The sequence below is a fragment of the Geotrypetes seraphini genome, chromosome 1 (assembly GCF_902459505.1).
Source record: "Geotrypetes seraphini chromosome 1, aGeoSer1.1, whole genome shotgun sequence".
In the NCBI taxonomy this organism is placed as follows: domain Eukaryota; kingdom Metazoa; phylum Chordata; class Amphibia; order Gymnophiona; family Dermophiidae; genus Geotrypetes; species Geotrypetes seraphini.
Window position 1 is genome coordinate 23,839,240 of NC_047084.1, and position 26,537 is coordinate 23,865,776.

General features: G+C 45.3%; 1 protein-coding gene across 7 annotated transcripts in view; it reads left to right on the forward strand.

Annotated features, from left to right (window-relative positions):
• TNPO1 (transportin 1) overlaps positions 1-26,537 on the forward strand; it is a 560,536-nt gene that overhangs the window by 163,757 nt on the left and 370,242 nt on the right. For all 7 annotated transcript variants that reach the window (XM_033929167.1, XM_033929193.1, XM_033929150.1 and 4 more), the window contains exon 8: positions 4,797-4,919. In XM_033929167.1, coding sequence (XP_033785058.1) covers positions 4,797-4,919 — 123 coding nt within the window. The remainder of the gene's footprint in view (positions 1-4,796; positions 4,920-26,537) is intronic.

Consider the following 26,537-nt stretch of genomic DNA (forward strand, 5'->3'; position numbering starts at 1 on the left):
CACAGAGCAGCCAACCAGTTGGATAAGGTGCGCTAGGAAACAGGGTGGCCCAACCGATTAGGATCCAATGAGATGAAAAGTTGGGGAGCCGTCCGATGAGACTCGGTGCGGCGCAGATAAAAGGCCAACGCCTTCTTGCAGTCAAGAGTGTGAAGCGCCACCTCCCCAGAATGAGAGTGGGGCTTCGGAAAAAAACCGGAAGAACAATGGACTGATTCAGGTGGAAGTCTGAAACCACCTTGGGCAAGAACTTGGGATGAGTACGCAGGAACAACTTGTCATGGTGAAACACAGTAAAAGGTGGGTCCGCAGCCAGAGCCTGCAGCTCACTGACTCTGCGAGCAGATGTGAGAGCAACCAGGAACACCACCTTCCAAGTGAGGAACTTCAGATGAGTCTTATCAATGGGTTCAAACGGAGGTTTCATCAATTGAGCCAGAACCACATTAAGATCCCAAACCACCGGAGGGGGCTTGAGTGAAGGATGAACATTGAAGAGACCTTTCATAAAGTGGGAAACCACTGGATGGACAGAGAGCGGTTTCCCCTCAAGCGGTTGATGAAAGGCAGAAATCGCACAGGGGTGGACTCGAATAGATGTTGATTTGAGGTCAGACCCAGACAAGTGGAACAGATAATCCAGCATGGAAAGCAAGGAGGCAGAGAGCGGCTCCATACGGCGTGCAGCACACCACAAAGCAAATCTGGTCCATTTCTGGGAATAGATTTGCCGAGTGGAGCTCTTCTGAGAGACCGCAAGAACATACCTCACCGACTGAGAGAAACTTAAGGAGGGAGGCACGTTGAGAGGAACCAAGCTGTTAAGTGTAGAGACTGCAGATTGGGATGCAACAGCGAACCCCGACTGATGTTTTCGAGCTTACTTAGAGGGTCTCTTCTATGTATGTGATCATGGGAAGATTGGCATGGCTCAGAGTTTCAGATATGGATGTTAAAACCTTCAGGACTGATTAGCAAATATCCCTTGCTTGGGAGATGAGCTTTTTGGGGATTCCACAGATACTGCAACTCAAAAGCTCACTGCTCATGAAACCTGATGGGATACCTTGGTTAAACCTAAGCCTTCCACATCAAGAGCTTGCCATCATATTCTTATCAGAGGCATTTTTCAGCAGGCCACAACAGAAGAAACAAAAATAGCAATGTCCTAAAAAATCTCACGTCTGTTCCTGCGAAATCGACTTAGTCTTTTTGACCAACTACTCGAGAGCATAGTTGCAATCCCAGTACTTTAGTCTCTCCCTCAGCCAATCGGAGGTCATCTCCAACTTTATTTTTATTGTTGGGAGTTAATCACTTCCGACCTATGGGTTCTGCAGATCATTCGAGAGGGTTATTCTCTTCATTTTCTAACGTCCCTCCAGATCATCCTCCAAAAGAGTCTGCTTCCAACCCTCACCAGTTCTCCCTTCTTCAGGAAATCGATTCCCTACTAATCCTCAATGCCATCGAGGAGGTTCCTGTGGATCAGCAAAACTGGGGGTTTTACCCCTGTTATTTTCTAGTCCCAAAGAAAACAGGAGGTCTCTGACCAATTTTAGATCTCAGATCCCTGAATAAGTTTCTTGTCAAGGAGAAGTTTTGCATGATGTCTGTAGCCATTCTATATCCCCTCTTGGCTTACAATGATTGGCTATGCTCTCTGGATCTAAAGGAAGCCTACACTCGTATCCCAATTCACCCACCTTCCAGGAAATACCTCAGATTTCAAGTGGCCCATCAACACTATCAATACAGGGTCCTACCTTTTGGCCTAGCATCTACTGACTGGCTATTCTCTCTAGATCTGAAAGAAACTTATACTCGTATTCCAGTGCATCTGACCTCCAGGAAATTCTTCAGATTTCAGGTAGCACAGCACTATTGTCAATACAGAGTCCTATCCTTCAGCCTTGCATCCTTTCCCAGAGTATTCACCACGTGCCTGATTATAGTGGCAGCAGCATTGCGGGCTCAGGGTCTCCAGGTGTTTCCCTATTTAGATGATTGGAAGATCAAAGATCTAACCTCGCAAGGGGTGATGGCAGCGACTCGGTTCACAATTCTCCTCCTTCAGCGGTTAGAGTTCGAAATCAATTTTTCCAAATTCCATCTTCAACTCTCTCAACATCTGCAATTTATCGGAGCTCCGCTAGACACCATTCATCTCGGAGCATTTCTCCCTCAGCAAAGACAAGAGAATTTGATTCAGCTTTGCCATCAGACTTATCTTCTATCAATGTCAGCCAGACAAATGATGGAACTCGTGGGTCACATGGCTTCCATGGTGCATGTTACTCTATTTGCAAGACTTTAACTAAGGACGCCTCAATGGACTCTCGCATCTCAGTGATCTCAAGCTCTCGACCCACTGTCTCAACACATTACTCACATTTTCACTTCGATAATCTCTCCAGTGATGGATTAACTCTTTCAGTCTTTTCCAGAAGGTTTTTATTCCAAACACCTCCACATCAGAAGGTTATAATCATGGACTTGTCCACCTACGCTTGGGGAACTCATCTGGACAGTCTTTGTACTCAAGGTCACTGGTCTATCCAGGGTCAGCTTTGCCATATCAGTCTCTTAGAACAGTGTTTCTCAACTTCTTCAAGCCTTGATTCAGCTTTGCCATCATACTTATCTTCCATCAATCTCGGCCAGACAAATGATTTTACTCATGGGTCACATGGCTTTCACAGTTCATGTTACTCTGTTTGCCAGACTTTCTCAGGACACCTCAATGGACTCTTGCATCTCAGTGGTTTCAAGCTCTCGACCCTCTGTCTCAACACATTAGAGTCACATTTTCACTTCAACAATCTCTCTAGTGGTGGGTGAACTCTTCCAGTCTTTCCAGAAGGTTTTTATTCCAATCACCTCCACATCAGAAGGTTATAACCACGGATCTGTCCACCTACACTTGGGGAACTCATCTGGACAGTCTTTGCACTCAAGGTCACTGGTCTATCCAGGATCAGCTTTGCCACATCAGTTTCCTAGAACAGTGTATTTCAACTTCTTCAAGCCAAGTACCCCCTAAGTCTAACAAATATCAACAATCAACCGAGTACCCCTGCCCAGGCTCCACACCAGAACCGCCCAGGCTCTGCCCCTGACCCCACCCCCATAGTACTAATTGTAATACAGTTTCTTCCATCTATTTTTCATAAACACACAATATAATCTTATTAATACTCAATGGTAACCACATAAAATCCCCCCACTGTATGCAGAGAAAATGTTATTTATATTTGGGAGGGGGGTTTCCCCTCAAAGAAGTCAAGGCAGATGATTTTAAAATATGCAATGTCATCTCAGTAACAACAATAGAAAATTTAGACAGCAGATATAAATTCTCAAAACGGACACATTTCGATCACTAAATTGAAAATAAAATCATTTTTCCTACCTTTGTTGGCTGGTGATTTCATTAGTGTCTGGTTGCACTTCTTCTGACTGTGTATCCAATATTTCTTTTTCTGCCTCCTGCATGCTTCCTCTCCTCTGAACCTCATTTCCTTCCCCAACCAACATCTCTCTCTATCCATCCATGAGTCCAACATTTCTCCCTATCTCGTTCTCCGGATCATGTGCTGTATTTTTCACCACTGCCCACCTGCCCCATGCCCATTTCTCCTGTCATCCCTCTCTAGCACCATGCCACATCTCTCCCTCCATCACTGTGTCCAATATTCCTTCTCCTTGCATCCCCTTCAATCTGTCCTTCTGTGCCCTCTGCACCAATATTTCTCCTTCTCATCCTTCTATCTCTCTCCCTCTTGCTATGCCCAACATTCCTCTTTTTTCCTTTCCCCAAGTGCCACCATCTCTCTTCCTCTCACTCACACACTCTTGCCCAACAATTCTCCCTTTCTATTCCCTCCCTCCTATGTTCCAAGTTAGTGGCCTCTTCCTCCCTCCCTTTTGTGTCCCATATGGTAAAATTGGGAGGGGGGTGGGGACAAAATATACAGTCAAACCTTGGTTTATAAGTGCTGTGGTTTGTGAGTGTTTTGCAAGACGAGCAAAACATTTGCAAAATCCGCGCTTCGGAAACTGAGCTTGCCTCCCTGTTGCTTGTGCTGGGCCTTGAGTATCTGCGCAGATGCCCTGCCACGATGCTCACCCCGAAGTGCCACAGTTTGGAGGGGGGTGGGTGATCACCATCGTGGCAGGAGAGATGAGCCATCTCTCCTGCAGCGAACGTTGCAGTAGGGGGTTGGCAGGTTGCTGGGGCTGCTGAGCTGCAGTGATCAGCTCAATGGCCCCTTTTCAGCACTTATACCTGTTTTGACTTGGTCTAAGTCAAAACGTATAAGTGCTGACTAGGCAACCTGCCTAAAGTTTTGGTTATACCTGTTTAACGCCTAGGTCTAGGTCGGCCCACCACCTGCCCTTTCCCCTCCTCTAAAAACGCCTCTTTTTGCTCTATGTGCTTAAAGGCAGGGGAAAGGCCTAAGCTAGTTTTAGAAATGTCTAAAACCAGCTTTGATTATGGGTACTTGGACGATCAGTCTTTTTGATCGTCCAAGTAGCCATTTAGGCCACTTTTTAGACTTCTTTTTTTTTTTTTTTTATTATGAGCCCCATAGTGTTTAAAAGGTTTTTTTTAAGTCTTTTACTGTAGTAGTTCTAAAACACAATAAAGAACCTACACAAAATGTTAGTCTGTGCTTGTTAAAGAGGAGGCTCTGTGATGGATTGATATTCACACTTGATAGCTTTTGTGTGCAAATGATATAACTCAGCCATTACTGGATATTGAAGCATGATTTTCTTTCATTTTTCAAAAGAATCTTTTTGCACTGGCGGCTGATGAGGAATCTGAAGTTCGTAAAAATGTGTGTCGGGCACTTGTAATGCTGCTAGAAGTACGAATGGATCGTCTTCTTCCTCATATGCACAATATTGTTGAGGTAATTGTTCTAGGTCATATTACTAGCATCGATTTGTACTGTGGGCTTCTTGCTATCATTATCTGCTCAATTCCAATCACATTGTTTAAATGCTGGAAGACTAGGAGAGTTTTTATTTTGATGAAAGATTCAGGAAAACGATTGGTTATGCTGTCTGAATTTAAAGGATGTCTATAATCCCTATTTAGATGCATCCCGAGAGTCTTATGATATGCGGTGCTAATTCTTGGCTCCGACCCTCTCACCTTTAAAATATTATTTATCCCCGTCTAATCTGGACTAACCTTGGCTCTTTTTGAGGTGTGATTCTATTTCTGTATGCAGACCATCCAGGGGTGAGAAGATCCATGGATTCTTAACCTGTTTGCTGCATTATGCCCATTAAGAACCTGTGATAAAATTGTGCCTTGCAAGATGTCAGTAGCACTGTATATTCTGCCGATGTTCACAATCCAGGACGAGTGAAAGAATATTCCAAAAATTTGTCTGTAGTGATTGTCAAACTTTCAAAGCTCCAGGCTACTATTGAGGTCATTAAAGAATCTCTGTAGAGACAAGGACAATGCCTGCATACAGCAGAGCAACAAATATCACAGCAGGAAGATAGATCTGACCTGCTTGACATATGAGTGAGAGAGTTGGAAGTCCAGTGTAATCTTGTCCTAGGACAAGCAGGCAGTATATTCTCACACGTGGGTGACATCATCCACAGACGTAAAAGTGTATTGGTAAAAGTGTATTCCCACTTTAGTTTTTAGAAACTGCGACTGCCCGCACCACACATGGCCAGCTTGCAGTACCTCAGTTCTTCATTTTCCGCAGCGCGAAGAAGTGCTTTTTTTCTGGATTCTGGCCAGTGTGATCATTGCCTTCCCGTCAATGACTTGTTTTTTTCTTGGCTTTTGCTATTTTTTCTCTTTGTTTTCCTATCTTTTTCAATCTGAAAATTTTTTAATTTTTTTTTTTTTAATTTTTTGTTCTTTTCTGTTTTCTTTTTGCAGTTGGGCCTTCGGTCCTCTGTCTTTTCTACCTTGACAGGCTTTTTTTCTTTTCTCTCACCATTGAATATAACCTTGCTGCTGAGATTTTTCCATCCATGTCAAAACCGTCAAGCGTTTTAAAGAAGTGCTTTCGGTGTCGGAGCCCTATTTCTATCACTGACCCACATAGTTGCTGTTTCAGTGTTTGGGCATTAAACATCGGGTAGACACCTTACGTGTTCCACATTGCAGAAATGCTCATTGAAGGCTCGCTGCATCCAATAAGAAAAGCTCTTCGGCTCGACTGTGGACTCCGCGGTTCAGTCCACAGGACTTAATTTCAGAACAGCTCAGTGGATTCTAGCATCTCACCTAGTCTCAACAGTCTCAAGCTCTCAATCCCTTGTCTCAAAGTTACCTCACCTCTTCGTCAATCCCTTCAGTGGTGGATTGATTTGTCAAATCTTTCCAGAGGTCTCTTTCACGTCCCTCCACATCAGAAATCACTCAGCTTGGAGGGCTCATTTACAGTCTCAGGACACAAGGTCGGTGGTCTGCTCAAGAGAAGACATTCCATATCAACTTGTTAGAGCTCTGAGCAATTTGAAATGCTCTCAAAACCTTTCAAGAGAGTCTTTCCAACCAAATACCCTTGTTTGAAAGACAATAAAGTTGTGATGTTACTACATCAACAAAGGGCAAAATGCATATGGGACTTGGGCGATCACTCAAAACATTTTTCAAAGCTATATATGTGCAAGGAAAACTGAATACTTTAGCCAACAAACTCAGCAGATTTCTTCAGTCTCATGAGTGGATTCCCAACTCCAGAATATTATCCACATCATCTTATCATGGGGGGACTCCTCAAATAGACAGCTTTGTGTCTCTCCACAATCACAAATTGCCTCAATTCTGCTCATGGCAGTACTCTCCTCATCTCAGAGCAGATGCTTTTCTTCTGAATTGGACATACAAATTCCTCTATGCTTTTCCGCCAGTCCCTCTAATTCGCAAGACTTTAGTCAAGCTCAAGAATGAGTCAGCCACCATGATCCTGATAGCTCCTTGGTGGCCCTTTCAACCTTGGTTCTCCTTTCTAGTTAGCTGAGTTCCAAGGGTCCAGTTTCCTTTCAAACCTTTCCATTTCTGCTCACTCAGAGTTAAGGATCTCTGTTACATCCCAACCTGCAATCTCTGCATCTGACAGCTTGGTACCTCTCGGTCTGACTCCTGTAGATTTTTAATATTTCTGATTTAGTACACACCATTATAGCTGCTTCCAGAAAACCACCTATTCAGCAGTGCTATCAACAGAAGTGGACTCTCTTCAATTTGTGTACTCTCAATTATCTAGATGTCTTCTACTCTTCAGTGTTAATTATCTTCTCCATTTATCCAGTTCTGGGCTGAAAACCATTTCAATTAGTGTTCACCTCAGTTCTATTAGTACTTTCTATGCTCCTGCCAACAATAAACCTCTGGCCACTTATCCACTAGTTTCCAGGTTTATGAAAGGACTTTTAACTCCAAACCTCTGCTCAAGCTGCCTCCAGTGGTCTGGGATTTTAATTAGTCCTTGCCAGTTTGATGAAACCACTATTTGAACTAATGGCATCTACTCATCTTAGGTTTCTCACTTGGAAAGTGGTGGTCTTGATTTCTGTCACTTCCACCTGTAGAGTGAGCTTCAAACATTGGTTTCCAACCCACTGTACACAGTTTTCCATCATGATAAGGTGGTTCTCTGGACCCATCCTAAATTCCTTGCAAAAGTAGTCACGGAATTTCACCTAAATCAATCCATTTTGTTAACATAAAAAAATAAGAATTGCCACTGCTGGGTCAGATGATTGCAACTCACTCCGGCCATGTCATTCTGGTAGTGCCTGATTTTCATTGAAGGCCTTGGTGCGCAGATCTGATGCGGTTGTGGGTGGCATTCAGCCTGCATCTAAGTGTCTTTTCTGACTTTCCCAGTTGGCCATGAATGATCTGGGTCGTTTTGCTATTATGGCTTTGCTCTTGAGCGTGCGACTTTAACTAAAAAAAAAAATTGACAACCATCAAGGCAATTCGGAGCTTTTCATAGCTAAAACTTATTAGGCCTACCAAGTCATCCTTGGTGTTGGCTTACATTAAGGCATAGACAGTGTTCTCCCCAGAAATTTTTTCCAGCCGGGTGGCACGAAAAAGTAGTCGGGTGGGACGGGGAAATTTGGTGGTTCAAATTTGGTGCTATGCAAATTACCCCTCTCTGCTTACGGTGAAGGAGTAGGGGTGGGGAATAGGGTTGGTATATGGCCTGGAACACTATGAAAATTACCTCTTCCTGCTCATGGTGAAGGAATAGGGCAGCAGTGTCCAACCTTTTGGCTTCCCTGGGCAACATGGGACGAAAAAAATCTGGGGCCACACTAACACTAGCTGATGAGCAAAAAGATAAGATCATGGATGAGGAGAATCTACAGGATCCCCGCCAACATGGATTTACTAAAGGGAGATCCTGCCAATCCAACCTGATCAGCTTCTTTGACTGGGTGACGAGGAAGCTGGATGCTGGTGAGTCCCTGGACATCGTCTACCTGGATTTCAGCAAAGCATTTGATAGCGTACCACACCGCAGGTTGCTGAGCAAGATGAGTTCTTTAGGCTTGGGTGACACATTGACCAAATGGGTTGGGAACTGGCTTGGAGGTAGGCTTCAGAGGGTAGTGGTGAATGGCACCCCCTCCAAAATGTCAGAGGTGATAAGTGGAGTGCCACAGGGCTCCGTCCTGGGCCCGATCTTGTTCAACATCTATATAAGAGACTTGACAGAAGGGCTCCGAGGTAGAATAACATTATTCGCCAATGATGCCAAACTAAGCAATGTAGTGAGCAAAAGCACAACAGACAAAAATTCAATGGCAGACGATATGATGTATGACCTACTTCTACTGGAACGCTGGTCTAGGTCCTGGCAACTCAGTTTCAATGCCAAAAAATGCAAAGTCATGCACCTGGGAAGCCGAAATCCATGCAAGGTTTACACCCTAAATGGCGAGATCCTGACAAGAACTGAAGCAGAAAGAGACTTATTGTCAGGGAAGACATGAAGTCTGCAAACCAAGTGGAGCAAGCTTCATCCAAAGCAAGGCAAATCATAGGTTGCATACGCAGGAGTTTCGTCAGCCGTAAACCTGAAGTCATTATGCCACTGTATAGATCCATAGTGAGACCGCACCTGGAATACTGTGTGCAATTCTGGAGGCCGCATTACCGCAAGGATGTGCTGAGACTGGAATCGGTCCAGAGAATGGCCACCAGGATGGTCTCGGGACTCAAGGAGCTCCCATACGAGGAGCGGTTAGGGAAGTTGCAGCTCTACTCACTCGAGGAACGTAGAGAGAGGGGAGATATGATCGAGACATTCAAGTATCTCACGGGCCGCATCGAGGTGGAGGAAGATATCTTCTTTTTCAAGGGTCCCGCAGCAACAAGGGGGCATCCGTGGAAAATCAGGGGCGCGAAACTGCATGGTGACACTAGGAAGTTCTTCTTCACTGAAAGGGTGGTTGATCGCTGGAATAGTCTTCCACTTCAGGTTATTGAGGCCAGCAGCGTGCCAGATTTTAAGGCCAGATGGGATAGACATGTGGGATCTATCCACAAAGATAGATAGGGAGGGTCATTAGAGTGGGCAGACTTGATGGGCCGTGGCCCTTATCTGCCGTCTACTTCTATGTTTCTATGAGCAGGTCCCAAATTTGCAATCATTAATATAGAAGAAGTACGTATCTAATAATAAACCTTCATTAAAGGGACACTGTGGAGAGGAACCCAAAAAAGCAATAACGCTTACCCTGACTGAGTGATCCTCCACGTGCTCCGCTGACAGTGGGAGCAGCCATAGGCTTCCGCATCCCAACTCTATTGAACAGGGATACCTGCTCCTGGTTCTCCCCTTCACTTTTATTACAGCTATGGTGAGCCTCTTCAGAGCAGGGATGCTGCATCAATTGTCAGAGGTGCAGGTGGAGGATCGTTCAGTCAGGGTAAATATTACTGCTTTTTTGGGCCTCCCACTTTGAGTTTAGGCTCCCTCAAAATGAACATCTCCCTGCTGTAGCTAGTAGAGATCCCCAAGCCTCACCAACTGATGGCCATCTCCTCCCCTCCAACTTCCCAAGTTCTGCAGCTGGCAGCAAGTTCTCCAACTTCCCAAGTTCTGCAGCTGGCAGCAATATTGCAGAGCTGCTGCCTTCCCTCCTCCCTGCCCTCCCTCCCCACCTTGGCTTTCCTGTATGCATGAAAGCAGTGGCAGCTTGAAGATATTGCCATTGGCTGCAAAGCTTGGAGATTTTGGGTTGCCAGACTGGAGGAAGATGTCTTCAGATGGCAGGGCTTGGGAATCCCTAATAGCTCAAGTATTTGTATATTCCTCAGGTGGGAAGAAACTTTGGTGCCCATCCACTAATTTTGGGCTCCAGTCCCTCCCCCAAATCAGCTGTATATGACTACACCACTGACTACAAAAATAATTGTGATTCACATATCCCAAAGCTAACATATTCCAGTTAATAAATTCAAAATAAAACAATTTTTTCTACCTTGTCTGGATATTTTGTTTTTCCATCATCTTGGTCCCAGTTTCTCTTTCTGCTTTTTGTCTATCTTCAACTAATTCTCTTTCCAGTGGCTGGAAAGCCATTTTTTCCCCTCTTGTTCCCTTTCCTTCTTATGCTTGTCTCCAACATATTGATTTTCCCTTTCAGCTTTAACTTTTTCTTTTCTTTTTTGCCTCTGTCCACTCAAATCTTGCTTTCTTTCTCACCCTTCTTATTTTTAAATGTTCAGCTACCTCTTAATTCTCTATCTTCTTTGTCCCTAGCTCTCCCATTTCCCATCTCACTCCTTTCCCAGTCTCTTATTTCCTGCTATCTACTCGCCATTACCACATTTCTACTACGTACTCACTGCTCTCTCACTCATCTTGTCATCATCTCTCTTTTGACCTCATTCACGTGGTTCACCACTTTCAGAATTCCCTTCCCTGTCTCTACTGGTCAGGCTATAACTCCCTGTCCCTTTCTTATCCTAGCTCTCTTCCCTCCTGCCCTCCCATGGGTCCATCTCTCTTCCTTATCCCCATGGTCCAACATTTTGCTCCCTCTCTTTTCTATTTTTCTTCTTCCCTCCCCCCTTGATGCTTAACAATGAAATGAAGGAAAAAAAAGAGAGATGCTGCATCTCTCTGCCTTCCATACACAGGCCTTAAATTTATCACTACTTTCCTTCCATCCCCAGATCCATCTTCTCTCCTGTCTCTTCCCAACTGCCTCCCACCCCATCTCTCCCCCTGCCTCGTTCCTCCAGGTCTACCATTTCTCCCTTTCTCTTCCCAACAGTTCTTCCTTTAAGTATCTCTTTCCCTCTTCCGCCACACCACCCCTGGAACAACTTCTCTCCCTTTAGACCACTGCCCACCATCTCTTTGTCTGTCCTCTGTTTCTGGCCCCATAAGCTCACTCCCCTGCCCAATCTAGCACTTCTTTTAATACCCTCCCCCTTCTGTACTTAAAAAAAAAAGAGACCTTCAACAAAACCCATCCTCAATATCTGAAGACCTTGAGAACCAAATGAAAACAAAAATACTGAGCTCCCCAACCCCACCCCACCTACTCCCAATCAACATTTACTGGAAATATCCCACCACATGGTGGCCAATCCCTGCTCCCCACCAACCTTAAATGCAACCTACCGGTATGAAAGTAAAAACTAACATCCAGCCATCCATTCCGCTACACTCAATAACCACAAAACACCACACGATCTCAACTCAAACACACATCAGGAAAAATAGACGCAAATCCCTGAAATTAGTTCCAGAACAGGAGTAACAGCCAAAAAGGTCTTGTAAAGCTGTCCATCAAGCTGGCCCCCATCTGATGGTCTGTGCTCTGAGGCCGGATGTGCAAGCCAGCCTCGGTGGTTCAAAAGATGGAAATCTCAAAGGCCACCACCCGCCGACGATTCCTGAACCCCAAAGTTCACGTCCAGAAAAATCTGGATCGCATCCTCCATGAAATGCACTGTTTTCAAAGTTCCTTTCAGATAAAATAATAGTGCGCATGGGTGGTGCCAGCGATAGCGAATCGCCTTTTTTCGCAAGTACTTCAAGACTGGTTCATTAACATCAAGGAAATGGTATTCCAAACTCTTTCCTAATAAATCTTGAGCTGAGAACATAGAAATATCATATGAAGCAATGTACCCACATATTTCTCACATGACCAACATAAATTAGAAACTTTATGTGAGAATTTAGCAATCCGCTGTGGAGTCCAGTGAGCCCGATGTAAAAAAAAAAGTATGTTGTTTGAAGTACTGAAGCAGAATGAATTGATTTAAATAATCTTGTCCACATTAGTGTGCAGCCTATTGAATTGGTTTTTCGATTCGATTTTCCTGCCCAATTGGGTGTTTTTTGTTTTTTTTCAAACATATTGGTGGATTTATTTTACAGCCTCTTCACCCCTTTGCCTTTTCCTAACCACACTGGCGCTGTGGTGTAAACAAAATTAATAAAAAAGACTTTTCCTCTCTGTTAAATCCTCGCTCACGTTTGCAGTCTAACACCAGCTCTGGCAGGATACACGTTTCAAATCTGACATATTGTAATCACAAAACAAGAAAATAAAATTAGTTTTTCTACCTTTTGTTGTCTGATCATTATTCAAATCTTGTTGGTCTCAGGCTCTGGTTGTCTTCTGATAACTTGCTTGCCAGGGTCTCCTTTCTTCTTTCTCCCTGCTAACCATCCATCTTCCATCTCTGTCCTCCCTCTTCGCCCTCTAAAGCAGGTGCGGCAGCGGCCAGCCAGCAAGAGCAGCGCTGCCGCTCCTGCTTTAGGGGGCGAGGGGGGAGGGTTTGAATTGGAAAGCCGATTTTGTGGTGCTTTAAATCGATTTGAATCGATTTACCCGAAGTGAATTGGTGAACCGATTTGAATCATGAATGGGGCAGCAGTAGTCCACACTACTTGCCATACTTCATCATTTGTGGATATATCTAAATCAGGTTGCCAGGAACTCATCAGCGTTGGTACAGATACCGGTAGAGCTCGAACCAGTAATCCATACCATTTAGAGGCAACGCTTTTGAGAGGAGAGATAGTAATACTTTGGTGCAGAAGGTCAGGCGTAGACTTTAATTTATTCAAATCTGGAAATGCTGCACTAACACATTTCTTTAGTTGCATCCATTTAGTATACTGGTTGGGTGGTAGACAATATTTATTACAAATTTCCTCAAAGGACATCCAGTTGTTATGAGTAAGAAGATCTTGTAGAGTGCAGATCTCATGCTTCTGCCATATAGACCAGTTTACGGTGATATTTTCGATTTTAAAGGTGTCATTGTTCCATAGTGATATCAATGAGGTATCCATCCATTTAGTTTCCATCACACTGTCAAAATGTTGTATTACTCTTTTAGTTGAGCGAGTGATGCAATTTAACTGTTTTGAATGGTTTAGTGATAAGGGTATTGACGGAGTAAGTGCGAGCATGTTAGCACCAGCTATGTTGGGGGATTAGGTATGGTTTTATTGAGTAACCATAAGAAGCCCTGGTGCATAATAAAAGCCTGATGGTATTTAAAAAAATCCAGGAAGTTGACACCGCCATATGACTTTACATTTTTAAGTTTATGTAAAGTGATTCGTGGTTGCTTGTTATTCCATAGAAATTTACTCATGACTTGTTCTATATTATTATATATTCTTTTGTTTAAAAGGTAGGGCAACATGCTTAGCTCTTAATGAACCTTTGGTTGGATCATCATTTTAATAGTGGCAAGTTGGCCCCGCCGGGTGATATTTAAAGGTGACCATCTATGTGTTAGATCTTTGATCCAAGTTAATTAATAATCAGAGTTTAGTCGTTCAGTGTCCTTTAATATTGGGCCAACAATAAGACCTAAATATTTCAATTTGCATGTGTTTCAGATAAATCCAAAGGATATAATGGTTTGCTTGTCTTCAGTGCAGTTTAGAGGCATTAATTTGGATTTTTTGGATTTCTTGGTGTTCAATTTGTATCCAGACACTTGTACATATTGCTCAATTATTTTGAAGACCTGGGGAATAGATTCAGGTGTTATATAAAGCATGATGTCATCTGTGTAAGCGGAGAGCTTAATTTCACCATCATTGTACTTGAAACCAATGATGTCTGGTTGATTCCTGATGGCCACAAGTAATGGTTCCAGTGCTAGGTTAAAAAGTAATGGTGATAGAGAACACCTTTGACGTGTGCCTCTTGTTGGATTAAAGATGTCAGAGAGGTGGCCATTAATAGATACTTGTGTACTTGGGTCAGAATATAATACAGCAATCGTATTAATAAATTGAGTAGGAATATGAAACTTTCATAGAGTAGCAAAGATAAAAGGCCATTCAACCCTACCAAATGCTTTTTCAGCATCTAATCCTAGAAGTACAAGTCTACGACCAAAAGACTGGCATGCCGCAATTATGTTCAGTAGAGTATGGGTATTATTGAAGGAGTGCCTGCCGTTGATCAATCCAGTTTGATCCGTAGTGATCAAATGTGAGAGAACGTGTTGTAGTCTGGTTTCAAGCTAGTCTGGTTGCAAGTATCTTGGCAAATATTTTAGCATCCATGTTAATCATAGATAGCAGCCTGTAACATAGAAACATAGAATATGACGGCAGAAAAGGGCTGACAGCCCAACAAGTCTGCCCACTCAAGAACCCTCCCTTCCAACTAGTCTGCCTACTCAAGAACCCTTCTTCCCTGGAGTATCTATCGTTTGAGCATAACTCTGTAGTACTCCCACCTGTTTGTCCCATCAAAGTCGAGCACGCTACTGGCCTCGACCACCTGGCAGGGAAGATCATTCCATCGATCAATCACCCGTTCGGTGAAGAAGTATTTCCTGGTGTCACCATGAAATCTTCCTCCCTTAAGTTTTAGTGGTTGCCCTCTTGTCGCTATGGGACCCTTCAGAAAAAATATTTCCTCCTCCACTTTGATGTGACCCATGATGTATTTAAATGTTTCTATCATGTCCCCCCTTTCTCTGCGCTCTTCCAGAGAATATAAGCGCAGTCTGATCAGGCGTTCTTCATATGGGATGTTTTAAGTCCTGAGACCATCCTGGTGGCCATTCTCTGTATCGACTCCATCCTCTTCATATCCTTTTGATAATGTGGCCTCCAAAATTGGACACAGTGACTCCAGGTGAGGTCTCACCATGGATCTGTATAACGGTAGTATGACTTCCAGCTTTCGGCTGATGAAGCTCCTTCTGATGCAACCCAGCATTTGTCTGGCCTTTGCTGTAGCTTTCTCCACCTGATTAGCAGCTTTCATATCTTCCCGGATGAGAACTCCCAAGTCCCTTTCTGCAGTAGTGCTTGTTAAATTTTCACTGTTCAAGGTGTATGTTTTGCATGGATTCCGCTCCCAAGGTGCATTACTTTACATTTCTTGGCATTGAAGTTTAGTTGCCAAGTACTGGACCATTTTTCCAATACAAGCAGGTCTTGCTCCATAGTGTTGGGCCTGGTTGCGCTGTCAGGTTCTGAGGTCCTGCCCACAACGCTGCATAGTTTAGCGTCGTTAGCAAATAGTGTAATTTTGCCTCGAAGTCCCTGAGTCAAATCCCCTACAAAGATATTAAATAGCATCGGGCCCAAGACTGAGCCCTATGGCACTCCACTGGTCACTCTCGACGCTTTTGAGGGGATACCGTTTACCACCACTCTCTGAAGCCTGTCGCTAAGCCAGTCTTGTACCCATGTTGTCAGTGTTACTCCTAGTCCTAGCGAGTGCATCTTATTTAATAACCTCCGGTGTGGAATACTGTTAAAAGCCTTACTAAAGTCCAAATACACCACGTCCAGGGACTCACGTGGTGGTGGTTAATGGAAGTCGCTCGAAGGAAGGAAAGGTGACTAGTGGAGTCCCTCAGGGTTCGGTGCTGGGGCCAATCCTGTTCAATATGTATGTAAGTGACATTGCTGAAGGGTCAGAAGGAAAAGTGTGCCTTTTTGCAGATGATACCAAGATTTGTAACAGAGTAGACACCGAAGAGGGAGTGGAAAATATGAAAAAGGATCTGCAAAAGTTAGAGGAATGGTCTAATGCCTGGCAACTAAAATTCAATGCAAAGAAATGCAGAGTAATGCATTTGGGGATTAATAATAGGAAGGAACCGTATATGCTGGGAGGAGAGAAGCTGATATGCACGGACGGGGAGAGGGACCTTGGGGTGATAGTGTCCGAAGATCTAAAGGCGAAAAAACAGTGTGACAAGGCAGTGGCTGCTGCCAGAAGGATTCTGGGCTGTATAAAGAGAGGCGTAGTCAGTAGAAGAAAGAAGGTGTTGATGCCCCTGTACAGGTCATTGGTGAGGCCCCACTTGGAGTATTGTGTTCAGTTTTGGAGACCGTATCTGGCGAAAGACGTAAGAAGACTTGAGGCGGTCCAGAGGAGGGCGACGAAAATGATAGGAGGCTTGCACCAGAAGACGTATGAGGAGAGACTGGAAGCCCTGAATATGTATACCCTAGAGGAAAGGAGAGACAGGGGAGATATGATTCAGACGTTCAAATACTTAAAGGGTATTAACGTAGAACAAAATCTTTTCCAGAGAAAGGAAAATGGTAAAACCAGAGGACATAATTTGAGGTTGAGGGGTGGTAGATTCAGGGGCAATGTTAGGAAATTCTACTTTACGGAGAGGGTGGTGGATGCCTGGAATGCGCTCCCGAGAGAGGTGGTGGAGAGTAAAACTGTGACTGAGTTCAAAGAAGCGTGGGATGAACACAGAAGATTTAGAATCAGAAAATAATATTAAAGATTGAACTAGGCCAGTTACTGGGCAGACTTGTACGGTCTGTGTCTGTGTATGGCCGTTTGGAGGAGGATGGGCAGGGGAGGGCTTCAATGGCTGGGAGGGTGTAGATGGGCTGGAGTAAGTCTTAACAGAGATTTCGGCAGTTGGAACCCAAGCACAGTACCGGGTAAAGCTTTGGATTCTCGCCCAGAAATAGCTAAGAAGAAGAAAAAAAAAAAAAAAAAAAAAAAAATTTAAATTGAATCAGGTTGGGCAGACTGGATGGACCATTCGGGTCTTTATCTGCCGTCATCTACTATGTTATATTACTATGTTACTATGTCACCCTCATCCAGGTTTTTTGTTACCCAATCAAAGAAGCTTATCAGATTGGATTGACGACTTTCCTTTTGTAAAGCCATGCTGGTGGGGATCTCTTAATCTTTCATCATCCAGGAACGTGTCTAGTTTGTTCTTAATCAATTTTTCCATGAGTTTACTCACTATTGATATGAGACTCACCGGTCTATAATTTTCAGCCTCTGACCTACATCCCTTTTTGTGGAACGGGATAACGTTGGCAGTTTTCCAGTCTAGGGGTACTTTTCCCTTGCTCAGGGAAAGATTGAAGAGTACGGCCAACGGCTCTGCCAGGACATCGTTTAATTCTCGAAGTACTCTAGGGTGTAGATTGTCCGTGCCCATTGCTTTGTTCACTTTTATTTTTGATAGCTCACGGTATACTTTGCTTGCAGTAAATTTCATGTCCCAGAATGGGTCTTCCGTACCCCCCCTTGTCTGTAGCTGAGGGCTGGATCCTGGCGCTTCGCAGGTGAAGACTGAGCAGAAGTAGCTATTGAGTATTTCTGCTTTGTCTGCATCCGAGTCTGTAAAGTTGCCGTCAGGTTTCTTTAGGTTCCCAATACCACTTGTGTTCTTCCTGTCGCTAATGTATTTAAAAAAGGATTTCTCCCCCTTCTTTACCTGTCTAGCTATGTTTTCTTCCATCCGGAGTTTAGCCTCTCTGACTGTTTTAACTTTTCTGGATTTTGCCATATAGGTTTCTTTAGCTTCAGATTGCTGTGATTGTTTGTAGGTAACGAACACTTTTTTTTTTTGTTTGTTTGTTTTACTAGTTCTGAGATCTCCTCGGTGAACCACTGTGGTTTGTTGTTCCTGCGTCGTTTGCTCACGGTTTTTATGTATATGTTGGTTGCTTCTAGCAGTGTAGATTTCAGAGTTGACCATAGTTCCTTTACATTGTCTGTCGTGCTTTGATTCTGCAGCCTGTTGTAGACATAGAACCCCATGCCCTGAAAGTTAGTTGCTTTAAAATTTAGAACCATAGTCAACGTATTTGACCTAGTGGTTCCTTTCTTGAGGTAGAACCACACCATGTTGTGATCGCTGGAAGCCAAGGTGTCTCCCACCGATACCTCTGTGACACTGTCGCCATTGGTGAGCAATAGGTTAAGGATTGCCTGACCCCTAGTGAGTTCCAATACCATCTGCTTGAGGCATGCTCCTCGCATGGAGGCTAGTATCCTCTTGCTGCCGCTGGTTGTTGCGGAAGGTTTGTTCCAGTCCACATTGGGCATATTGAAGTCTCCCACTAGCACTGTATCTCCACGCAGTATGATGGTCTCAATGTCTTCCAATAGCTCATCGTCTGCTTGCTCCTTTTGTCTAGATGGTCTGTATACATCACCAACATACAGGCATTTGTTATTGCCCCTGGCAAGGTTCACCCAGAGGGACTCTCCCGTATACTTGATGTCTGTGATTTTAGTAACTTTGATGTCTTCTCTAATGTATAGAGCTACTCCTCCTCCTGACTTGCCCTCTCTGTCTCGACAGAGTAAGTTATAACCTGGTATGACAATATCCCATCCGTGGGCCTCCGAGAACCAAGTTTCTGATATCGCCACTACATCAAGGTCAGCGTTTCTCATTTCCGTTTCCAGTTCTAGTATTTTGTTGCCTAAGCATTTGCATACATGGCTGTCCATTCTTTCATTTTGTTTGGAGTGTTTTCTGGTTGAGATAGTTTGTCTCCTTCGATCACGCCTTTGTCTTCCCTTCTGATGCCTCGGTCTCCTTCAGTGTCCAAGCGATTTCTCCTCCCTGTCACCCTGTCCATGCAAGTTTTCCCCACTGACCTCAAGATGGAGTCTCTATTTTTTCCTTTGTTCCCCCACTCTACCGACGTGATTGCTTACCTCAGATACTAAGTCCCTGTCCTTTGTTTTACCTTCTTCCCTCCCTCTGTCCCCTTTAGTATTTGCGCAATTTCTTACCTCCGAGTTACTTACCCAACTTGTGTGAGTGTGGGTCCCCTCCCCTGGCTCACCTAGTTTAAAGCTTTTTGAAGCAAGTGAGCCAGGCGTCGTCCCAGGACGTTCTTCCCTTTTCTGGTTAGGTGTAGGCCATCAGGCCCCTGAAGTCCATGAAGTGCCCCTCCGTGATACAGGAAACCGAAGTTCATCTCCTTGCACCAACCCCTTAGCCACTCGTTAGTCATCTTGATCCGTTCTTCTCTGGCTCTCCTTTTGTCTCTTACCGGTAGGATGGAGGAGAAGACCACTTGCCCTTCCATTTGCTTCAGTTTTTCTTCTAGAGCTCTGAAGTCTTCCTGTATCTGCTCCGGGGAGTTCCTGGCTGTGTCATTTGTCCCAATGTGGATGAGGAGCAATGGGTAGTGGTCTTGGGACTTGATTATTTTGCCTATGCAGGTATTCACATCCCGGATCTTGGCTCCTGGTAGACAGCAGACCTCTTTTGCTTGTATATCAGGTTTGCATACCGGTCCCTCAGTTCCCCGCAGCATAAAGTCCCCAATGACAACTACTCTGTGCCTCTTGGGGGGGGGGGGGGGTGCTGATTTGTTACTTCATGATTTGGGCTCGTCTGCTGGGTTTCGAGATTGCACTCCTGGATGTCTTCCTGAATGTCCTCCTGAGTTCTGCTGGCGGGACTTTCTTGTAGGAGCTGAAATCTGTTGCTCAGGGTGATTTGCAGAGTTGATGTAAGGTTGTTGTGCTTGCTTGAAGATAATCTAGAGAAGTAGGACCGCCTTCTGTGTTTCCTTGCAGAGGTGACTAGTTGCTAGGTGTCTTCGTCTCTAGTCTCTTCTTGTACTCCAGCCGATATTTCCAATGCTGCGGGCCTGACTTCTTGCCCTTGCTCAGAGACATGAGATAGTTCTAGGAGGACTCCATCGATGAAAACCTCGTTCTCTCGGATACTTCTTAGCCGCTGCACTTTGTGGCCGGGCCCATCCCTGAGTAGGTGGGAAAGCCTGGCTCGGACCACAAGCAAGAATTTTGAAACGCCTTTTATGTGGTTGTATGAAGGAAAACCCGGATTTCTTAGAAAACAGTATCAAGTTTATTAGTGTCCCCAAATAAGAATAGAAAGAAAAATATTCACCATTGGTTTCTTAGACTCTGTTATAGCTCAGTCCAGGTGAGTCATATGGGCTTTACTGAAGAACTGGATAGCCCATCTGGATCAAAAGGAATATAATTCAAACCCAAAACTTAACATCAGTCCAGTGCCCTCCCGATCTCATATCCCCTCTGGGATTTATCAGTCTCTCAAAACTACAGCAGCTTATTGCTTTATAGCTGAGCACGGCTTAGGCCAGCCTTTCCACATCTCAGCTCTTTTGTATTCACAAGAGCTTTTCTCACCTAATTAGGTAGGGCTGCCTCAGCTCTACCTGCAGTCATGCTTTGGCTTCAGTGTGAAAAAAAAACCATCGGAAAAACTTTCTCTATGAAATCAGCTGAGGATCCTCACACACAGTACCCTCCCAGGTCCATGTCCTCCTCACTTATACTATTACCAGGGTCACTATACATTTCCCATTCACCCTCATGGGAACTCTGGTTTAGCATTTCCACATTCCTCCCCGGCTGTACATCCCATCCCCCTTCCTGCATGTCTGCCAAATCCCCTGCAACATTTCCATGGGGGTAATCTTCCAGCCTTTCTCTCTAGGGTTTAAGCTGCCAGTCACTGTACCTCCCGGGTGTTGTACTGCCTCTCCTTATGAGCTGGCCTCCTGCAACACGTCCCTGCTGGGGCTTAGGCAACCTGGGAGAGCTGGCATCTCCATGAGTCGTTTGGCTTCTGTAATCAGAGCCAGCTGTTTCCTCCTCCTTTCCACTCTAACTGACTTTGCCTTTGAGGCTTCCCAGCCTGCAAACTCCGTGGGCTGACTCCACCCCTTTCCAAATTGGTGTCAAGTTTCTCCCTGCCTTGGGGAAAGGAGTGATAGGGGAAATTAGTGGTTTTCAGAGCCCTCCCTATCTGGCTCTTGAGCTGTGCTGGGACCTGCCTTTTCTTGCATTCTCTGGGCTGAGCCAGCCGTTCTGGCTCCAGGTCGGGTTTTACAGAACCCTGTGCTGCATGTTGGGGAGTTTTAGCAGTAGTTTTCACTGTGACAGGAGCTTCCCTATCACAACTTCTTCCCTCAAACTTGTCAGTTCCTGTAGGATGTCTCCGTTGAGCTGTTGCTGGGCGTCTTCTTCCATCTGCACAGAGACTGAAGTCTTCAGGTGGGGTTCAGCTTTGGTCTGTATAGAGATCTCCGCTGTCCATCCGGGGGAGGGGGTTTCCTCAGTCTGCACGGAGACTGTGGCCTTCATCTGGATCTCTTTGGCAGCCGGGGGGTTGATCTTGATTGTGGTCTTGGTGCTTCTCGTTTTCCCTGCCATTCTTGGTTTTGTTTTTTTTTTAATTACCTGGGTTTGTGTTTCGGTTATTGGTGTGAGTTGGTTGGTTTCCCTGCTAGTGTTGGTTGTTGTTTTACCTGTTGGGGGGTGTTTTGTCTTACCTGTTGGGTGTTGGTTTGCCTGCTAGTGTTGGTTGTTGTCTTACCTGTCGGGTGTTGTTTAGTCTGTTAGCTATGTGCTCGCTATGTGATAGCTAACTAAGTGTTATCTGTTGCTGAATCACCGGAGTACTGCACTACCGGCAATTGATTGATTTGTCGCAAAGTAGTTTATACTATTATTTGTGGCGCAGTAGGCTATACTTTCCAATTTAAAGGCTATACAACAGATAGAACAGAACAGATAGCCCCCCTTTTTAATTTTTTTTAAAATATAACCTATTGTATTTTATTTTTTACAATAGGCTATACTTTCCGTTTTAAAGGTTATACTTTCTGATTTAAAGGCTATACGCTCTGAGTAATGGTAACTTTTTGTTCAACAATAAGTTATACCTTCTGATTAAAGGCTATATGTTTTGATTAATACTTTCTGATTAAAGGCTATACGTTCTGATTAATGGTAACTTTTTGTTTAGCAATAGGTTTAGCGGTAAACAATACAATACAATAAGTTATACTATTATTTATCCCAGGACAAGCAGGCAGCATATTCTTGACTGATGGGTGACGGCACCGATGGAGCCCCGGTACGGACACTTTTAGAGTGATTGCACTCTAAGAACTTGGAAAGTTCTAGAGGCCGCACCGCGCATGCGCGAGTGCCTTCCCGCCCAACACAGGCGCGCAGTCCCCAGTTTCTTAGTTTCTGCGGAGCTAAGAAGACGCGTTTTTCAACGACCGTTGAAAATTTTTCTCCACGCCTTCCTGCTCGCGAAAACCCCCTTGGCTCTATTGCCTCTTTTCTTTTCTTTTATTTTTGTTAAAAAAAAAAAAAAAAAAAAACTTGTATTTTTTCTTCAATTTTGGTTTTTCCCCGGCGGGGCCTTCTGCCACCATCGAGGCCTCGGCCTTCGATTTGGCGGAAGCTGTTTTTCCTTTCATGCCCCCTCAGCCAGGGTTCAAGAAGTGCCAGCGGTGTGCACGGCCTATCTCCCTTACGGACCCGCACAACTGATGCCTACAGTGCCTGGGTCCGGAGCATCAGGCGTCCACCTGCACCCGCTGTGCCACGTTGAAAAAACGTACTTTAAAAAATCGTGAAATTCAACAACGATTACTTTTCGGTACCGAGATGTCCGATCCCGCGACATCGACACCGGTATCAGCTCCGGTACAGCCGGCACCTACCTCATCGACACCGCGTGACACTGCGCCGGCGTCGCAACACCCAGGTAAGCCGGCTAAGAAGCCTTCCCTGCTGGAGCGTCCTCCGGTCTCGATTGCAGCGAGTCCAGTCCTGCCAACCATAAGGCACCAGCGGAAGCGCTCCACCCCTATTGAGGTGAGTCCCTCGACATCGGGCTCCTCATCTCCGGGGTGTAGAGCGGCACCGCAGGTACCGCAAAAGAAAAAGGCGGTACCGGTGCCTTCATTAGATGATCACATAGCGGCCATCCTCCAAGTACAGCTTAAGGAGCAATTACAACAACTCCTTCCAGCTATCTTGGCTCCGAATCTCCCGGTGCCGGTCCGTACTGAGCCACCGGTACCGGCAGTGGAACAGCCTATATTGTCTGCATCCACTGTTTCGGTACCGGTACACTCGGCCTCATCGGTGTCGATGCCACTCCTCGCACCGGAGCCGACATCCCACCACCAGTCGGTACAAACTTCGGCACCGATGCGTCCGGTGACTTCTCCCGGTACCACATCGATGAGGTCGGGTAAGTCACTGCGCAAGTCCCGACACTTGGAACCATCCACCCCTGAGTCTCGGGACCGTAGTTCCAATATTAGGGACCCTGATCTGTGGGGTGATTCCGAAGAACCTTTTCTATCAGAGGGTGAGTGTTCTTCGGATGAGGATGATCCTGTTGTTCCTGACCCATCCTCCAAGCATGACTCTTTGTCTTTTACTTCCTTTTTAAAAGACATGTGTGAGTCTCTTTCCATTCCTTTGGAGGCTGAGTCTAAAAAGTCTAAAGCCTTTCTTGATGCCCTTGACTTTGACCAGCCTCCAAAGGAATTTTTGAAACTCCCTCTTCATGACATCCTGAGGGAAACATTTTACAAAAATCTAGAGACTCCTCTTACTATCCCGGGAGCTCCCCGCAAATTGGACTCTCTATACAAAGTCATCCCTATCCCAGGGTTCGACAAGCCCCAGCTTCCACATGAGTCCCTTCTTGTGGAATCTACACTTAAAAAGTCTTCAGGAGCTAGTGTTTATGCTTCTGTCCCTCCTGGCAGAGAAGGTAAAGCCATGGATAAATTTGGTAAGCGTCTTTACCAGAATGCAATGCTCGCCAATAGATCTGGCAACTATGCTTTTCATTTTTCATTCTATTTAAAGCATCTCCTTACCACCATGGCTTCCTTTGAGCAGTACCTTCCTGAGCGAAAACGACTGGCTTTTCGCCAATGTTTCTCTTCACTTTTCCAGCTGAGAAAGTTTATGGTAAGATCTATTTACGATACTTTTGAACTTATCTCTCGAGCAACAGCTATGTCTGTGGCCATGCGCCGCCTTGCCTGGCTGAGGGTATCCGAGCTTGATGTCAACCATCAAGACCGGTTAGCTAATGCACCGTGCTTAGGGGATGAGCTCTTTGGAGAGTCTATGGACTCAACTACCCAAAAGCTCTCCGCCCATGAAACACGTTGGGATACTCTCCTCAAGACAACAATCGGCCTACCAACGCCGTTATGTGGCTCGTCCTCTGCAGTCAGCTCCACAACAACCTAGAAGGCAGCGTCAGCAGCAACAGCAGACACCTAGACCACAACAGCAACAGCCTGCCAAGCCGCCTCCTCAACAGAAATCCACGCAGCCCTTTTGACTTACTTCTCCAGGGCATAGCCAGCGTCCAACCATCTTCCCTGCAACCTCAACCTATAGGAGGTCGTCTTTCTTTTTTCCTCAGCCGGTGGGAAGTTATCACTTCGGACCAATGGGTCCTCAACATCATCCACCACGGCTACTCTCTCAACTTTCAGAACCTCCCGGTCCCAAGTCTACCAAAAGAGTCTGCTTTGAACTCTCCTCAATCTTCCCTCCTTCTTCAGGAGGTTCAATCCCTCCTCCTTCTGAACGCTATAGAGGAAGTTCCTCCAGATCAAAAGGGGCAGGGATTCTACTCCCGTTACTTTCTGGTCCCCAAAAAGACAGGAGACCTCAGACCGATTCTAGATCTTCGCGATCTCAACAAATGCTTGGTCAAAGAGAAATTCAAGATGCTATCTTTAACCACGCTTTACCTTCTTCTCAATCAAAACGAATGGCTATGCTCCCTCGATCTCAAAGAGGCATACACTCACATACCGATCAATCTTACCTCCAGACAGTAAAGGCCTCCGCTTCATGATCAACCGCTGTCATTACCAATACAAGGTACTACCCTTCGGTCTTGCCTCCTCTCCAAGAGTGTTCACCAAATGTCTGATTGTGGTAGCTGCCTTTCTACGCTCTCACCACCTTCAAGTCTTTCCTTACTTGGACGATTGGTTAATCAAGGCCGATTCATCTCAGACAGTGCTCCTGGCCACCAACCAAACCATCCTGTTTCTACAACTTCTGGGGTTCGAGATCAATCTTCCCAAATCTCATCTCATCCCCACTCAGAGACTTCAATTCATTGGAGCAGTGCTAGACACAGTCCTCATGAGAGCATTTCTACCGGCCAACCGTCTTCAGACTATCCAATTTCTCTGTCAGCAGGTACTTCTTCAGAGTTCCATATCTGCCAAACAGATGATGATACTCTTAGGTCACATGGCTTCCACAGTTCATGTAACACCTTTAGCACGTCTTCACCTGCGCACTCCTCAATGGACCCTTGCTACCCAGTGGTCCCAAGCGACGGATCCTTGCTCACGACACATATCTGTGACATCATCTCTTCGTCAGTCTCTACAATGGTGGTTGATATCCTCAAATCTCTCCAGAGGTCTTCTGCTCCATCTACCGCCTCATCAACTAGTCATCACCACCGACGCATCCCCTTATGCCTGGGGAGCTCATTTGAACGAATTCCAAACTCAAGGCCTTTGGACAGCCCAGGAAAAGAAGCATCACATCAATTTCCTGGAACTCAGAGCGATGTTTTACGCCCTCAAGGCCTTCCAACACCTTCTCTTTCCTCAAGTCCTCCTGCTGTGCACAGACAATCAGGTTGTGATGTACTACATCAACAAACAGGGTGGAACAGGCTCTCGCCTTTTGTGTCAGGAATCCCAGAAAATCTGGACTTGGGCCACAGCTCGCAGCCTATTCCTGAAGGCAATCTACATCCAAGGAGAGCAGAATTCATTAGCGGACAAGCTCAGCAGAATTCTCCAACCCCACGAATGGACTCTCGATCCTTCAACCCTACAGTCCATATTCGATCAATGGGGCACTCCTCAAGTGGACCTCTTTGCAGCTCCTCACAATCACCAACTGCCCCAATTCTGCTCCAGAATCTATACTCCTCACCGTATGGCAGCGGATGCATTCCTTCTGGATTGGTCCAATCGGTTCCTGTATGCTTTTCCTCCTCTACCACTCATGCTGCGGACCTTGTTCAAACTCAAGAAGGAACGAGCCACCATGATTCTGATTGCTCCTCGATGGCCCAGGCAACATTGGTTCTCCCTTCTTCTTCAACTCAGTTCCAGAGAACCTTTGCTACTTCCTCTGTTTCCTTCTCTGCTTTCGCAGCATCAGGAGACCCTCCTGCATCCCAACCTTCAGTCTCTACACCTGACAGCTTGGTATCTCTCGGGCTGACTTCAAACAACTCTCTTCTCTCTCAGCCCGTTCGGTCTATTCTGGATGCTTCCAGGAAACCCGCCACTCTGCAGTGTTATCATCAGAAGTGGACAAGGTTTTCTTCTTGGTGTCTTCTTCATCATCATGATCCTACGTCTCTTCCAGTGGAGACCTTATTGGATTATCTGCTTTCTCTGTCT